The 18037-nt window shown below is 47.7% G+C and overlaps 1 protein-coding gene across 12 annotated transcripts in view; it reads left to right on the top strand.

Moving 5' to 3' along the window:
• Positions 1 to 18037, top strand: part of LOC120905906 (glutamate receptor ionotropic, kainate 2) — a 108108-nt gene that overhangs the window by 69640 nt on the left and 20431 nt on the right. For 11 of the 12 annotated variants that reach the window (XM_040317228.1, XM_040317227.1, XM_040317232.1 and 8 more), the window contains 7 exons: positions 4586 to 4727; positions 4832 to 4990; positions 5164 to 5184; positions 8432 to 8584; positions 8676 to 9064; positions 9192 to 9452; positions 11708 to 11845. In XM_040317228.1, the coding sequence (XP_040173162.1) occupies positions 4586 to 4727; positions 4832 to 4990; positions 5164 to 5184; positions 8432 to 8584; positions 8676 to 9064; positions 9192 to 9452; positions 11708 to 11845 (1263 nt within the window). Of the gene's footprint in view, positions 1 to 4585; positions 4728 to 4831; positions 4991 to 5163; positions 5185 to 8431; positions 8585 to 8675; positions 9065 to 9191; positions 9453 to 11707; positions 11846 to 15444; positions 15583 to 18037 lie in introns of all 12 variants that reach the window. The other variant, XM_040317234.1, reaches the window with a different exon arrangement.

Genomic DNA, 18037 nt, shown 5'->3' with positions numbered 1-18037 from the left:
AAGCAACATACACATGCACATCCCCAAAACGGATAATGAATGTCCGGTAGGCGCGATCGCACCATGTGCTACCGTCTGTTGGGCGGGTTGGGAGCTTTCATTTCATTTTTTTTTATTGCACTACCCCGCACCGCCCTGGATGGAAGGGGCTAGGTTGGAACAGTGAGCTTAGAGGTGAGCTTTTCAAAACCCTCCCGTTGGTAAAATTTTCCGTTTTTTTTGTTTTTTTTTCTTTTATTTGGGGGTTTCGATGACGACAGAAATGCGCGCTCTTTTCGGGCACTCTGCTGTTGACCTCACTCTTTGTTGCTGTTCGGTCCAGTGGGTGGTTGGAAAAACAACATATGTATATGTTTTACGCATTGCAGGCTCCACTCAACCACTTACACAGCTCGGCGTGGGGCAAATTGGGCAGGACGGAGGGAAGGAGTGCTTTATTTTCATTGTTTTTATGCCTTTTGTTGTCCTTTTTTGGTTTTGGTTTTGGATGGTTTGGTTTTATCCCATCCCCGGGAAGAGTGTCCCGCATGTGGGTGCCCAGCTTGTGGGATTTTCAGCCGTTCGAACGGCCTTTCCCGCGGCAAGCTATCCCGGGGGACGGGTAGTAAAAAGTAACATCACGTGATCTGGCGAACGGTGAAAACATATCGCTATTTCAAACAATAACAAAACAAACGTCATGTGTGTGTGTGCCAACGATTATTCATCCTATTGGACTAGTTGCAGTCACTTTCATACCGTTTTGTAATCTTTTATCTTCCCCTTTCGGCGCCGCATCTATCCATGATTATTCACGTGACTGTCTGCCTTAACAGTTTAACTTTTTTTGTTTTTTTTCTTCACTTATATTTATGCTAAATATGTACAATATAAGTACCTATTTCTGGTTGGATGGCGCATATTTTTGACATCAGGAGTCTTTTTTCTGCGTCTAAGCAACCAATTGTCATTGTTTTGATTATCCGATTGTCTAGTTGAAGAATCTTCCACGAATTCCTCAACCTGCACTTCCATTCGTTGATCGGCCACCACCCAATCACTCTTAGCTGCATGGCACCTAACACCACGAACGCAGGACCGAGCTCGCGCGTCTCTCCACCAAAATGACAGCACGTTGTCTGAAATCCCAGTAAACCCATTCGCATATTACTGATATTTCAGTAGTTGGTAGCGATTAAGAAAGGACGTAATATTTCTTTTAAATATAGTTTGTTTTTATTGATGCACATCAATTGCTTGCTTACTTACTTATCCGGCGCTACAACCGCTTTGCGGTCTTGGCCTGCCTCAGGAGTGTCCGAAACCGCTCACGGTCTCGCGCCTTCCGCGTCTGCCAGTCCGTTATCCCGGCCTTAATGGCGGACGCCTCCACGCCATCTTGCCACCTCAATTTGGGCCTACCACGCCTCCTCGGCCTAAAAAGACTTTACGTCGTGTCCATGCGTACAACATGGCCAGCCCACCGGAGCCTGGCGAGCTTGATACGCTGCACGACAGTGAGATCGTCGTACATCTCTCATAGCTCTTCGTTATAACGGCTCCTCCATTGTCCTTCCATACATATGAGGCCAAGCATCCTTCTCAACATCTTCCTCTCGCGGCTAAGAAAGTTTCGTCAGATTTGGACAGTGTCTATGTCTCAGAGGCGTATGTGAGTACCGGAACTATAAAGTCCCAGCTTCGTCCGTCGCGACAGGTTCTTTGAGGTGAACTGATTTTTCAGGCTGTAGAATGACCGGTTGGCAGCCAGCATCCTTGCACACAACTCTGCTTCTATGCTATTGTCATTGCTGACCTAAGACCCAAGAAAGGTGAATTGTGGGACGACTTCAAAAGTGCGTTTCACCTATCAGTACGTCACGCCTACGTAGGTTTGGATTATTTAGGTAGAGTAGGGCCTAGGTTCTCTGCCGCCTGCTCGATCCCTTGGTAGGCTTCTGCTACATAGGAGAGCCGCAGACCAATGATGTCTTTATCATCAGCGTATGCTAGGATCTGGGTTGACTTATAGAAGATGGTTCCCGAAGTATCCATGGCCTTCATTATGGATGGCCGAAGTATTAGTTTGGCCTGGATTCCAAAAGAGCTCATAGCGTCGTACAGTTTTACCCTGGCGGAGCTATCATATGCAGCTTTGAAGTCAATGAAGAGATGGTATGTGTCGTTTCTGTTTTCAGCCATCTTCTCCAACATCTGCCGCATGGTGAAGAATGTTTCTTCTTCTTCTTCTTTGGCTCAACAACCGTTGTCGGTCAAGGCCTGCCTTTACCCACTTGTGGGCTTGGCTTTCAGTGACTAATTGATTTCCCCCCATAGCAGGATAGTCAATCCTGCGTATGGCGGCACGGTCTATTTGGGGCTTGAACCCATGACGGGCATGTTGTTAAGTCGTACGAGTTGACGACTGTACTACGAGACCGGCCTATGAATGTTGGCCTATGAAGAATGTTTACTGAATCATTAAACATAATGTCCGGTAATGTACGGTGCTCACCAAAATGACATATGAAATATCATCTGAATTTTTATCGGGGTGTTTGTATAGCTTGCTACATTTATTTATCCACAATTCAGAATTGAGATTCCATAGTACTTCATTTGATTCAAGTATTGCCCATAGCACACATAAAGAGCCTACAGGCAAGTCAGATCATTAACATCTTTAGCGAATTTCCTGATAAGTCCTAGCATTTTTAAATATTTACTAATGCTTTGTTTGTAATGCAGATTGAAATTTAATTCACCGTCTAACATAACCCCTAAGTCGCATACCTCATTGCTGCATTGAGCTATAGAATCTGGCAACTAGTAGGAAAAGTAAAAATTCCTCTAAAACCTATTAAATGTGATGACGCAACACTTTTCACAGATGGTTTTTAAAGTCAAGCAGTCAGAGGTATGAGGAGACCATTTTAAACAAACGCACATCACAAACATACATCAGGCAGGAATCTCCAGAAATCACAAATGTTAGGTTGTTGGATAGTATAGCGGACCCATATTGCTTTCCTGAGAAACACCAGAGATATTCCCAAAACTGCCTGAAGACCTCATTATACAATTTGGCTCACAGATGACTCTACTAGCATTTGCATAAAATTTGGCTCTTTCGTCTGTAAAGTTTCTGTAAAGTAAGAAAGTAAGTAAGTAATAAATCGCGCACTTTTGCACCAAAAACCAGGTAATATTCATCCAAGCATCGCATCATTCGGCAAAAGCTCTCGTGCTTTGAAACAAAAGCAATCAGCCGCTGCTAATCAACCAATAGCGTTCATGTATAGCTTTATTACTACCTGGAACGGTTTCCAATCATCGATTCCCGCAGCCGAGGCTATTGTGAAAGTGAAACTTAATGAAATCATGCAACCAGATGCGCTCGTATTACTCAGTATTACGCCATTGCAGCGATGCAACGATGTTACAACAAAGTGCTCGAACGTTGTCGCCACTGTGGCCAGCAGACGGCTTCAATTGATCGATAATCAAGCGAAACCTCCCCCCCCCCATTTTCGTGAGCCAATCGATTTACACCGTTTCTCGGGGTGGAAATTGGGCGCATTGGATGGATTCGGTACCGTCGACTCTCGATGTTTTGTGTAATTTACAGCACAAAACTGGGGTGAGGGCTGCTATATGGCACATTTGCGCAATGATAAGTCATGTGTGTGTGTGTGTGTGTGTGTGTGTGTGTGTGTGTGTGTGTGTGTGTGTGTGTGTGTGTGTGTGTGTGTGTGTGTGTGTGTGTGTGTGTGTGTGTGTGTGTGTGTGTGTGTGTGTGTGTGTGTGTGTGTGTGTGTGTGTGTGTGTGTGTGTGTGTGTGTGTGTGTGTGTGTGTGTGTGTGTGTGTGTGTGTGTGTGTGTGTGTGTGTGTGTGTGTGTGTGTGTGTGTGTGTGTGTGTGTGTGTGTGTGTGTGTGTGTGTGTGTGTGTGTGTGTGTGTGTGTGTGTGTGTGTGTGTGTGTGTGTGTGTGTGTGTGTGTGTGTGTGTGTGTGTGTGTGTGTGTGTGCTTGTGTCACAAACCGTGTCACAGCATTCAAATTCAAGCGAAAGGGCGGGGAAATGCCTGCCATGTTGTGTGCCCGCTGATCTACATTCACACTCCATTTGCTAGCAGCACCACGCACACTGGCAACAGCAGGAAAACTAATTTTTGTCCGGCAAATGAGCATCGGTTCCATTCGCCCGGAACAAAACAGACACAGTACCGCTTAGCGATGAGCTTGCTCTTTTGCTTGGAACGAGCCCGTTTCGGCGAAGCTTTACTGCTCCGCATGGCGCTTCAGTAGCGAAATGAAGTGCTCAGGGGCCGACGTGCTCGTCGCCTACCGCACTGACAGATAGTGGGCAGAAGTTTTGCGTGTAAGTACATCATCCGGAAAAACGTTCCAGGGATCGTTATCTACCGCTCCGTTCGTTCCACGAACGATGTTGTACATGCCTGCGCTGAGCGAAGAGCTGACAACGAGGGTCAACCCGGTGCCACAATATTCCGAGCGGAATGATGCATCGTGGCATTCGGACAATCATTAACTCGGTTTTTCAATCGGTTATATCTGCCTTTTTCTGTTCCCTCCCCCCCTTGCAGCCCGCTGCTGAAGCAGATCAAAAATTCGGCCGAATCGCACATCGTGCTCGACTGCTCGACCGAGCGGATCTACGAGGTGCTGAAGCAGGCGCAGCAGATCGGTATGATGAGCGACTACCACAGCTATCTCATCACATCGCTGGTAAGTGTTCATGCTCATCCCACACACACACACACACCCACACACATATGGACATCGAATCTAAACTGTCTCACAAATCTTTTCCCCTTTTTTCGCTGACTCAGGATCTGCACACCATCAATCTGGACGAGTTCAAGTACGGTGGCACCAACATTACCGCGTTCCGGCTGGTCGATCCGGAAAACCCGGAGGTGGCGCAGGCCATCCACAACTGGACGATCGGCGAGGCGCGGCTCGGCAAAAAGGTTGACTTCAAAACGGCGGTAAGTGTTCCGGCGAGCATTCCTCACAACCGCAAAGCAAATTCACTTCATAAATCACACCCTGACCATCGCTCGGACGTCGGTGGTTCTTCTTTCTCACGCTGCCTTGCGCCCCCTGGGGTTTACCGCAACCAACAACGAAAACACTGGACATTTGGACAACCGGATAATAGGAGAACGTGACCGTGATCAAGGTGAGTGTAGCCCGCACGGCCCGAAAAATGCTGGGCTGTTGAATTATTCTGCCAAAAAGGCTGCCCGGCCCCGGCCACGGCTCGAGCGTTGAAGATTACGGCTGCGGCAGCGTCAGGTCGGACTGTTCGTGCTGTCCGACAACTGGGCCGAGCCGTCAGCCCGGTTGACATTATTTCAATTTTCCCCGGGCAGAGGCTGTTTTTTTTTTGTTTTTTGTTTGGTGCTTGTTGGGGAGGGAGGAGCAATAAAAATGCAAACACTGGGACGTGCTTTTGCTCCCAAGGAAATAAAAACTTCCCTTGGCCAGGAAGGAAGGGCACCCTCTTGACAGGCTTTACGTAGCCGTCGTCGTCGTCGTCATGGTCGTCTTCGTCGTCGTTGTCGTCATCATTTCCGGCTGTCCGGACGTCTGACCGACGGCTCTGCAGCTCCTACCTTTGCTTTATCCAGCAAAACACACACACACACACACACACGCAGAGCAGGAACTCATTTTTCAACCCGCAATGACTCGGCTACGGCGGCTCACGGAAATTGGAATGAAATTTCCGGCTGCGTCCCGAGGTTGTTATATTTACGCGTTGCATTGAAATTCATGTCAATCAACTGACCCGGCGGGTGGCATGAAGAAATTTAATGTGAATATCAATGAAAGATCAGACGATTTGAGCACTGGGCTTGACTTCCTTCTATTCCTGCCCTTTGCCGGAATTGGAATGCTTTTGTCAGCTTTTGTCCTCCTTAAATAGCTACTTCGGTACAATTACTTGTTGCACTGCTGATGCGAAATTACATCCAAACAGGGAGGGGGATAATAATTTAAAGCTAACACTTCACGCTGGCTGCTGTACTGGGTGCGAGATAAACGCCAGCATTATTGAAAGCTAACAGCGTCAACCGCTATCCGCCGCGTTGGCGACCGCCTGGCCCGCCTTGCGCGTGAGTAAATTATTGGAGCGAGAATTTGGCCACATAACCGGCCCGAACCGAAGGTCCATCCATCATTAAGCACGGGGCCCGTCCAGAACGAGACCGATTAAAACCATCCCAGTCACACGTCTCTAAACGGTGCACGTCGGACATTTTGGAACGCGTGTTGACGGTTCATCGCTACAGCTGGGCTCGTGAGCGCATAGCAGGACAACATGTGGACATATGGCACCCTCTTCTGATACTGGAAAATAGTTCAAATTTCAATTGTAGTATGTCATATAACTGAAATAAGTGAATATCAATTATAATAGTGATTATTCAATCATTGTTTGCTTTTAAATTAACTTTGACAGTTCTTGTTGTTTCTTAGTTTTAGAAAACAAAAATCACACAAACAAACAATGATGTTTCACTTCACACTAGCAAGTCCTTAAAGTATTTGTGTTACGTTTGCTTTATATAGTAGTGGTGTGAGCTCGGAATCGAACCTATATGATTCCGATTCCGTGTTCGGAATCAATTCCGAAGCCGATTCCGATGCTGGAATCGATTCCGATTCCGGACTCGATTCCGGACTCGATTCCGGACTCGATTCCGGAACCGACTCCGGAGCCGATTACGGAGTCGATTACGAAGCCGATTCCGGAGCCAATTCCGAATCCGATTCCGGAGTTGGTTTCGAAGCCGATTCCAGAGTTGGTTCCGGAGACGATTCCGAAGTTGGTTCGTGAGCCGATTCCGGAGTCGATTCCGGAATCGATTCCGGAATCGGCTTCGGAATCGATTCCAGGATCGGAATCGGCTCCGGAATCAGAATCGTCTCCGGAATCGGAACAAACCTGGGAATCGCAATTTGCTCCGGCAACGAAATCAGGCTTGACTCCAGAAATGGAATGGTTTGAATTGAAATAAGTCCGGGAATCTCCATGTGAATAGATCATGTACAAGTATATTTTGATTCATTGCCTCTATCAACACATAGCATCATTGGACCCAAACGCCTATTCCTATGAAGATGCCGAAACTGACTCCGTTTCGAAGCAGATTCTGATTTCGGAGTCAATTCCGATGTCGAAGCCGATTTTGATTCCGGAGTCAATTCCGGAACTGATTCCGATTCCGGAGCCAAATCCGATTCCAGAGCTGATTCCAATTCCGGAGCCATATCCGATTCCAGAGCTGATTCCGATTCGGGAGACGATTCCGATTCCAGAGACAATTTCGATTCCGGAGCCGATTCCTTACCCAATTCCGGAAACTGATTCCGGACCTACTATCCGGAATCGATTCCAGAAAACTTCTGAGCTAGCCGGAATCGATTCCGACGAAATATTCATTTTTCTCATCAGCTTTCATCTTTTCTACATAGTCCAGGTTAAGGTTTAGATAAAGTAGGTTAGGCGTAACCTACAGGAAAGCAGGAAAGTATCGTTAAGCTTATAGCTAAAATTTCAAAAAGAAACATGTGCAAAGAGCCATTTGTACATACACAAAATCAATGAAAAGCTCAAATTTTTAAAGCCAGCATTACTTTTTTACGTTTGCTACCGAGAATTTTGGTATCTTTTTAATTTTTGCAAAAATAAACCTTAAAACATCTTCTCTAGTCCAGTAAAAACGCGTTTTTGCTTTGCTGCTCTGCTGTTGCTGGAACAAAGGTGCATCCGGCATGTGCAACTCCTGCTTTACAATCTCAATAACGGCAGGGAAAAAAATGAAAACAAATAAATGAATCCAAAACGAAAAACCAAATGTCCATTTGATCACCCAACTCTGTCCCACGGTGCGCGGGCCGGAGCGCAATAGCACGCACTGTCAGCAGCTTTGCCGGCTGTGTACACGGCTGTGCGGGTAGCCACCCAACGCCACCCAACACCACCCCTAGCACCAGCACACCAGGGCTAATGAAATGCCAATAATTGCTTCGTTTACATTTAACCTTCTCGTTTGATGGGACGATGGGAGCCAGCTTATGGCCGAGCTACGGCGGTCGGCCGGCGGAACGGTGCTTCCGGTCGGACGGGTCCGCACAACGCCCAAAGCCCTGGGTGCACTCGTATGAATGTTAATTTAAGTCCTCTCCACCATCCACCCCTACCCCCTTTGGGCCATCATTTTCGCACCCTTCTCTATCGCGCTCCTGGTCGAGCTAAATGTGGACAGATGTGTGTTGACTTTCCACGCGAGAAGCCGTACGGCTCGTGGGTTTCACTTCGTGCGCGCAATTATTCCTCCACCCTTTATTATTTCACTCATCCTTTGGCTCGCTCTCTCTCTCTCCCTCTCTCTTTCTCTCTCATTGCTGCATTCTAGGCGGAAACGGCGCTGATGTATGACGCGGTGCATCTGTTTGCGAAAGCGCTGCACGATCTGGATACCAGCCAGCAGATTGACATTCATCCGCTGTCATGCGACACCCAGGATACGTGGCCGCACGGATACAGCCTCATAAATTATATGAAAATCGTACGTACCACTGTCGCTCGCCCGCTGCTCCTTTCCTGTTTTTCTCGTCGCAAAGCAACGTTTTTTTGTGTTTTTGTTTTTGTTTCGACAGGTGGAGATGCGCGGACTGACCGACGTCATCAAGTTTGACCACCAGGGCTTCCGGAGCGATTTCGTGCTAGACATTGTGGAGCTGGGACCGCAGGGGCTGCGCAAGAGCGGCACCTGGAACTCGACCTCGGGCGTTAACTTCACGCGCACGTACGGCGAGCAGCAGAAGGAGATCGTCGAGATACTGCAGAACAAGACGCTGATCGTGACGACGATCCTGAGCGCGCCGTACTGCATGCGCAAGGATTCGGCGGAGAAGCTGACCGGCAACTCGCAGTTCGAGGGCTACGCGATCGATCTGATACACGAGATTTCGAAGATACTGGGCTTCAACTACACGATACGGCTCGCGCCGGACGGTCGCTACGGCAGCCACAACAAGGAGACGGGGTAGGTGGCAGAAGAAGAAAAAAACACGAGCAATAGCGTGGGGGAGGTCTATCCCATCCATCCCGCAACTCAATACTTCTTTTTCTTTTTTTTTTTGTCTTTTTATACACTCACTCACATACACCAGCGAATGGGACGGCATGATCAAGGAGCTGCTGGAGCAGCGGGCCGACCTAGCCATCGCCGACCTTACCATCACCTTCGACCGCGAGCAGGTGGTCGACTTCACGATGCCGTTCATGAACCTCGGCATCTCGGTGCTGTACCGGAAGCCGGTGAAGCAGCCGCCCAATCTGTTTTCCTTCCTGTCGCCGCTCTCGCTCGACGTCTGGATCTACATGGCGACGGCCTACCTCGGTGTCTCGGTGCTGCTGTTCATACTGGCGCGGTGAGCATGTCTTTTAAGTTTAAACCTCTCTTCTTTTTTTCTTGTCCTTCTGTGTGTTGCCCCTTCCCTCTCAGCAGCTGCTCGACGCTGTGTGCCCGTTCGAGTGTAAGAAGCACTTGAGAGAGTGTGTAAAAATAGAACGAGAATGAAAAAGGCACGACACGCATTCCAGGAAGCCATGAGTCGCGCTCAAAACGGTGCATCGGCCGCACACGGGAGGCAAACAAAACAACTACAAAAAAAGCACTAAAAGCGAACGACAAGCGAGCGCCTCAGCAGCCATGTCTGCCCCGGTCTCGGGAACAAGATTGCACCTCATTAGACATCGTCAGCGACAGCTCAGCCGGAAATGACACCGTGTGCGCACGCTAGCAGTGGGCGAAACAAAAAGAGGAAGAAGAAAAAAACACGCGAAACCAGCGAACAACCAGCATGGGAAGCAGCAAAAGCCGCCCCGCACCCGACCCGCAGCAGCCCGTGCCAAATCCTGTGCAAACGCCCGGTCGGAAATCCCTTGCAATCGTCTTCGCCGACCGACCGGACGAACGGCCGCACAAGTGTGGAGCGTAATTTCGTTTTACGAGTGCAATCTAATTGAAAATTATCCACCATTTATGAGTGCCCTCATCGTGCAAAACCGTTGCGCTTCCCCCGTTGCGCGGTTGCGTTCCTGTTGCAGCGGTGCGTCCCTCGTTGCTTCGCCCCTTTGTTTCCCACGGTTAGCGGCCCCCCCAGCGGTACCATTACTGGCCATTTCGGTGATTTGCCACGCTTGAATGGTCGCTTGCACAAGTCTTGATAGTTTCTTCCCCTTCTTCTGCGTCTCACAATCCCTTGTTGCAGCAGGGGCTGCTTCCTGGTCACGGCACCAAGCACTGTTTTTGAGCTTTAAAGGCGCAGATCAGATCAGAACGGTGAAAAGAAATCAAGCAAAGCTGTTCGCTTTACAAAATGATTAATATTTTCAATCGAAATCCTGGTCACGGCACCATAATAATGTCCCCTGCCCAGCGCGCTTTCAAGTGCGGGCTACTTGTGCAGCATCGTAATCATCGAGCATCGATTACAGCCACCACAATGGGGAAGCTTTCCTACGCACACAACTCCAAGCCTGGGTGATGGGGGCAAAAGCAAAATGGTGGAAACCAAAAAAAAAACAAAGAAAAAACTGAAACGCTTCCGCTTGGCGCTATCCCGCTGGGCAAGATTAACGGAGCACAGCACAGATAACATCCGCACGCCAATGAACATGGGCGAGATGAGCAAACAAGAGGACAACAGCAACAACAAAATAAACAGCGCCATACAACGCCCGCTGTGCGATTATCTGCTCATCAACCAGTGCAAAGAGGAAGTACTATACACACACACACACACACACACACACACACACAGGAATGTAAATAATCGACCACAAATTCAATTTGCTTTCGCTCTCTCGCCCTGAGTGTGTGTGTGTGTGTGCGCGCCCGGACGTGGAAGTTAATTATCACGAAAAATCACTACCCGCGTGGAGGGTGGGGGGGGGTTGCAGGTGTGAGATGCTGCGCCTAGTTTACTAGCGCAATGCAGGGTTTTCCAGGTGTTCTCATAGTTGTGGGACACTTCCTTGACTCTTTCCCATTGGAAGTGAACTTCATACGTTGGAAATTGAACTGTGTGGCACCCTTTTTTGAATTCCTATTGCATTTGTCCAACAAGAGTGCTAGAGAGTCCAATTCTCATTAAATTATGTTGATTTCACGTAAGAAAGTGTTTATAGAGTGTCCCACAGCTATGAGAACTCCTGGCAAAACCCTGTATCGTTTTCCCCGCCGCGTACTTCACATGTCGCGGGCGGCAGGGAAAATAAATACAACCGTTTCGAGGTCGCTCGTTGCATCATCGTTAATTTTCCAATCAATATTCAAAATTGCTCCCCCGCTGGCTTCCCTGCCCGCAGGGCAATAAATTCTCATTTCCGTCCATTGTGTCACTCCCGCGTGGGTGGGGAGCTTTTTTGTTTGGTTGTTTTGGGGAAAATACAAAAAAAAAGGTTGTTGTTTTTCGTTTTTCTTGCTTTGGTGTTTTTGGTGCCGCTTTTATTTTGCACTTTGAGCCGTCTGCTGTTGACAGAGTTTTGTTTTGAATTTTGTTGTGTTTTTTCTTCACCGCTCTCCCGTTCCCGACCTTCACAAATGCAACCCAAACAACTCCTCCGCTAGTTTTACAGCTTCGTACTAAACGCTCTCTTCCCTTCCCCCATAACTGAACAGCTTCACACCGTACGAGTGGCCCACGCCGAACCCGTGCGATCCGCACCCGGAAAAGCTGCAAACGCAGTTCACGCTGATGAACTGCATGTGGTTCGCGATCGGTTCGCTGATGCAGCAGGGGTGCGATTTTCTGCCCAAGTAAGAACCACTCGAATGCCCCAAAAGTTTAGCGCGCGCGCGCGCGCGAACGGGTGAACGGAGTCAGAGTGCAGAGTGACGGATTTTATCCCTTTTTTCCTTTTGTTTTTGTGGTGTCAGGGGTTTTGACGGATTTTTCTAGCCATTCTCATAGTGTGTAATTGTGTGTGTGTGTGTGTGTTTTTTACCCTCCTTTTCGATACGCCTGTTTTGTTTTGTTTTTTTTTCTATTCGTAGTAGTGATGCCTTGTAGTGCTTGTTTGAAGTTAGTTTGTAGCAGCATTGTAGAACATTTGCGAGCCAGTTTTGATGCGATTTTCAATTGGCTGTAATGCAATCCATCCTGCTGGAGTAACCGATTGCGGACGACAGTTCGAAAGCAGCCCTGTCGGTTAAAAGTACGACGGCAACAAATTAACGGTCAATCTCCAAAAGCTTCTCTACACCTTCCCGCGGCGGGCTTAATTGTGTTGCATTATCGTCTCCACGCACTAATCTCGCCGCAGCACGAGCCCGATTGAAGTCCGAGCTGGGGGGAGGGGGGATGCCAGGCCAGCCAGGCCAACCACCTCACTAACCACCGCTAATCGACCCGTTAGCGGTCGGGCAGGGAGTGGGGGGGCGGATGGCTCCGGCTTCATGCCAGCTTAGCCGTAAAACCGATCATTTCCCTTTGTCACCTCATCAGCGCTGCGTTCGCTCAAGCACGCAAACGTTTCCGACGCTGTGATGCGAAGGAGGTGTTTTAGTTTTTTTCCCTCGCTTTTCACTGCTACCGTTGGCCGATGGTACCGTACCGTTGTGGGTGGTTGGTTGTAGCTAACGGCTAATACGACAGAGCTTAGAGGGGTTTTTTTTTCTGCCGTATTTGTTTCCATCCTTCCACGAACAGCAACGCCACGTTCGATGGGGTTTCGAACGGGCAGTCAAGGTGCTGTCTGCCGACAACGGTTTTCCCCCCGCCGATCGATTGCGAGCTTATCAGGTTTCAGCGATGGATTTGTGAGCTCTGGCCGTAAGCGTGTTTTTGTGTGTGTGTTGGGTACGCCAACCAGCGGAGGCAGTGCTCTGGCGAATTCACTCCTTTGCGCTCGAAAGAAACAAGCTGCACAATCGCTCAATTCTTCACACAAAAAACCAAAAACAAAAGAATTTTTGAAAAATACTTCCACTTCAGGCAGGGTTTTGCTCTCTACCTCTAAACAGACCACAGCCCAACAGCACGGCTACAGCCACCCTTCGCTAACGTTCCCACCAACGATTGTAAAGCTCAATCACTCCAGATGATTGGGGGAAGTTGCTTTTCCACTTATTATTTTCCATCTTTCACGCACACTCACACACACACACACACACACACACACACACACACACACACACACATACAGACATTCGCGTCGCTAGCCTTTTCCACACAGGACAGGTGAAGGATGAAGCTGTTTGGTGTGCTGCCGGTTCACAAACGAAGCGAGATTGAAGTTTTGGGCTGAAAAATAGACACTACTCATGCATCGTGGGGCGCGCTGTTTTCCACCTCGTCCAAGCAAACTTTCCATGGATGACAGCGCATGTATGTGTGTGTGTGTGTGTGTGTGTTTGAGTATTCATTCAAAGATATTCATAACGCTCATAACTCAAGCAGCCGAGACGATGAAGGGCATAGTACGCAATTCATCACTCAAAAGCCACTTACTTTGTCTCCCGTTTTTCCCACGTGCGTTACGGGGGAAATAAAAGTGTGCTTCAGCAACTTTTCACGAATGAGGGAAAGGAAAATGATATTGTGAGTTTTTTCAACACAAAATAGAGAGAGAGAGACAGAGATAGATAGAGAGAGAGAGAGAGAAAGAAAGTCAAAGAACGCTTTGTTTTTGCTGAGTAATTAATACTTTGCAATACATTATGCTACTTGAATTTCTCATTTGTATGAGAAAAAACACTTGAAACACAGAGCTCTTTCTTTCGTGTTTTTCTCTTCTTTTGCAGATCAATGGCACTTGATAGAAGCCTTGAAACATGTTCCAATAGCTCGCTGAGTATTTTCCTTTCAATCGTTTTTTTTCCTTTTCGTGCCGTTAGCAATTGTGCCCTTGCCCCGCTTGGTGCGCTTTGTAGCGAATGCGCCTAAATGTAGGCAGTGCGCACTGCATTCGGTAGCTGACAAGCTACAGCAAGGCGAACATTATTCCTGGTAAATCGCAAACAAGCTACAAACAACGATAAAGCCAGCCACTTGCCAGTTGACTCCTTCTTGCACGCGCAGCATTGGAAACTGCAGAAAGCACACACACAAAAACTCCCTTGTAGGGGATACACCATCCGAACGTTGCCTGCGAAACACAGCAGAGCCCCAGAGTTAGCAGCAGCATCAGGGATTAGGCGATGGCGAAGCCGGGTGTGGATAGGAGGGCGGGGCAGAAATGGAATCGGGATTAAATTTCAATTTAATAAATTGAAGAAGCGATAAGTGAAATCTTAATCCAATGGCTGTGGGCCGTCTCTGTCGGCAGTGTGTGTGTGTGTGTGAGGTTGTGTGACCGAAATGCGAACAGCAAACCGGCCGTCCCCTCCCGCCGGACCAACACTGAGCGGGAGGATAATCTCGGCAGCGCTGCTCGATCGGGATTAGATGAAAGGGGACGCCTCGCTCGCTGGAAAAGCGAAGGAAAGCGCGCTCGGGTGCACACGTGCGTTGCTCGCTAACGCTGCCGCTGTGTTGCCGCTAGCTTTACACTTGATCTGTGATGAAGGAAAAGGAAGGAAAGAGAGAGCGCGTTTGCTTCTGTATTAGTGTGCGTGGTGTGTCGGTATCGGTTCCGCCTTTTTGCGCCAGCGAGCGGCGAGATAATAAATTTATAACTAGATTGCTTCATCCTTTTCGCAAAACGCACCTCGAGAATTACACCGAACGTACACGTGTCTGGGCGGAAAACATGACGTTCCTGCTAGCTCATCAACAAAGCTGTGTGTGTGTGTGTGTGTGCGTATGAGGATAGGGCCAACATGGCGGTTTTCTATCATCGAGCGATTCAATAAGAGCAAAAAACGGAAGAGGTGGAAAAACGTCGCGCTACAAAACTGGCAAGCAGCAAATTGATAACAGCTCCACACACTGACACTTCTTACACGCAGTCGTTCCTAATGCTCCGCCCGCCGACGATGAAGTGATTTTGATTTTTGTTACTGTAGGAGGGGCGCAACGGGGACCGCGGTGGCAGGGGCAAATGAAACAAGCAATATTCCGCCCCCGTTCGCTACTTGCGGAAAAGTGGAAAACCAACAAACCCCCCCCCCCAACAAACGCCATTCGTGTACCGCAGTACAGTACACAATCGAAATGAGTGCTACACTTATTTACTACAATGATCCCTCATTTTGCTTCTTTTCCCCGTTGTCTTCCATTTTGTTTCCTCTCCACCCCTGTCTGCTGCCTCTTCCTTTTGGGGCGAGTGATGTTACATCGCTGCCTGTGATTGCTTTCATTTGCTCTCGGTGCCGGCGGACTGGAACCACTGGTGTCTTTCATCCGTCTTCCAACCGCCTTCCATCGCTTCCCTCCCCCCCGCTCCTTCCCCGATTATCCTGTTTGGCCGCGGCAGCTTCACACCGTACGAGTGGGAAAACCCGCACCCCTGCAACAGCGAGCCCCTGTTTCTGGAGAACAGCTTCACGCTGCTCAACTCGCTCTGGTTCACGATCGGTTCCCTCATGCAGCAGGGTTGCGATATCGCTCCCAAGTAAGTGCCGTAGCGGCGTGTTGTGGGGTAGGATTTTGGTTTTGTTCACGGCTTCTTTTTTTTTTATTGCGTGTAACTAGTTTTTTTTTCGCTTTTTTTTTTCTTCATCATGTTACGTTATATTATAGCCGTAATGACTTCTGTCCGATTTATTTTCTAACAACTACGTTGTTTTATTTCATTATTTCAGTTTTTCTATATTGATTTTGATGTGTTTTTATTTGTGTCAATTTTTCAAGTTGGTATGTTTTATAACAGTTGATGTTTTTTATTTATAAAATTTCTTTTTTTTATATTTGTTTTCTCCAATTTTGTGTTTGTTTCACTACTTTAAATTCTCCATGTTTTTACATTTATTTTCAATTCTTTATTTACTATCAAGATGCTTTATTTTTCTACAACAGACTTTTTATTTCGCCCTATTTTGTTAAGATATTTGTTCTGATACTAAATACTGCCAAATAGTTTATGGCTTTAATTTCTTTGTATAGTACCCTGTTATCTTTGGCTATTTATGGATTATTTTTTCAATGATTCTGTTTTCATAGTATTGATGAAAATACATTCACATTGTAATACTTTTGTTTGAAGACAAAATGTTGTTTAATTTCCTTGTGTTGTTTTTATACAGCACCTACCACAACTTGTGCTGACAGTCGTTTTTCATGATTTGTGGAAAATCCGTAAGAGATAGATAAAAATTGACTGTTTTTGTCTATCTCTTACGGATTTTCCACAAATCGCGAAAAACGACTGCCCATATAGTTGTGGTAGGCACTGTATCATAATTTATTGCTGTTTACTGTACATTCTTCCCCACTTTATCATATATCGTGTTTTGTGCTGTTCTTTTCCTTATTCCACTTTCTTTCTCTCTCTCTCTCTCTCTTTCTCTCTCTCTCTCTCTCTCGCGCTCTTTTTCTCTCTTTATCACACTCACTAGCTTTTGCTGCTTGTACGCGTGTGATGTTGCTTACCATGCCTATTCTTGTATGTGTGTGTGTGTGTAAGTGTGTGTGTGTGTGTGTGTGTGTGTGTGTGTGTGTGTGTGTGTGTGTGTGTGTGTGTGTGTGTGTGTGTGACTTTTTTTTCAATTGTTGCTCTTCTTCTCCCGCGGGATGTAGCAAATCTCACTTCCATGTGTTGCTTCACTGTGTCTCTGCGTGACTTTATGTCACTGAATCTGTGTGTGTGCGTGTATACGTATCCAGACATCCCACTGTATATTAATTTCATTTGCAAAAAAAAAATACAAATCATCGAAACCATTTAAAAGGATCGATTGCTGATCACGCACCCACGGCATGATTATTGCAGCAGTTAAGTCGCGTTCCCGGGGAACACCAAAAATTACACCAAAAACACAAACTGCCACCACTCGAGCTCGGAGCCAAAATTGAGTGGCTTGTATCGATCGCAAAACGCAACACCCAGCATGTACATATTCATGAGCCGGGTGCGCGTTATCATTTGCCAGCATTGCGTCCCCGCGGATCGACGACCTGGGGCCGAGGGAAGAAATTAAAATAATTATCCCGTCGCGGAGGAAAACGGAACATCACCAGCGCTGCAACTGGTGCGAGGAGCATTGGTGATTGTGTTTCTGCTTAAGAATCCTCCCCCCATCCCTGTGCTTCCTTTTCTTCCCTTTCTCCTCTTTGTTTCCACTCGATAATGGTCGGAAACGCTATTCGGCTCGTGGGACGTAAATTGGAAGCTGTCACAGTGCCGTCCTTCACGACGCTCCAAGCAGCGCCCAGGATCGATACGGCAGGACATCCGCACGGCCCGGAAAACGGATCAGAAATCTTCGCTTCCGCGTTCCCCCGCAAAAGCCTTTCCGCTGCCGAATGGTCGGGCTGCCCCATTGTTCGAATTCACTCCATTAGCAGTAAATTTCGCCTGACACTAACGCCATTTCCTTCGCTGCGAACACACATACACTGCGAGAAAAGAAAATGAAGAAGAAAATGAGGTAAGATGAGCCCACCCACAAGCAACACCGTACACTTGGAGCATCCGCCCCGTACCACCACTGATTTATTGACGATGGCGCCCTGCTACTAACGCCGTTCAATACTGCTGTCTGTCTCTGTGTGTATGGCCTCGTGCGCTACATTGAATGCTGTAACAAAGAACGCCTGTTTCTGCGCGGGTAAAGCTTCGAAGACTGCGAGCACTAGAGGGGGGAGGAGGAGGGCATGGTGCATAAAATTTAGGCAGCAATCGAGAACGCACCACCCGACGGAACCTTTGCTCGCCCGATTGCTTTATAGCTCTGCCTGGGCAACAATGTTGATGGGTGTGTGTGTGTGTACGTGTGATTGGATTTTTCCTGCGAGCAACTACTGACGAGCAAAAGTAACAAAAAGCACAAACACACACAGACAAGCTCACAGTTTTTCCCGTAACCACAAAAAGTGAAACTATTTTATGCAAGAGTGAGAACATCGGG

This window comes from Anopheles arabiensis, chromosome X (assembly GCF_016920715.1).
Source record: "Anopheles arabiensis isolate DONGOLA chromosome X, AaraD3, whole genome shotgun sequence".
Taxonomy (NCBI): domain Eukaryota; kingdom Metazoa; phylum Arthropoda; class Insecta; order Diptera; family Culicidae; genus Anopheles; species Anopheles arabiensis.
The sequence above is the reverse complement of the archived record's forward strand: the minus strand, read 5'-3'. Positions and strand labels throughout refer to the sequence as shown.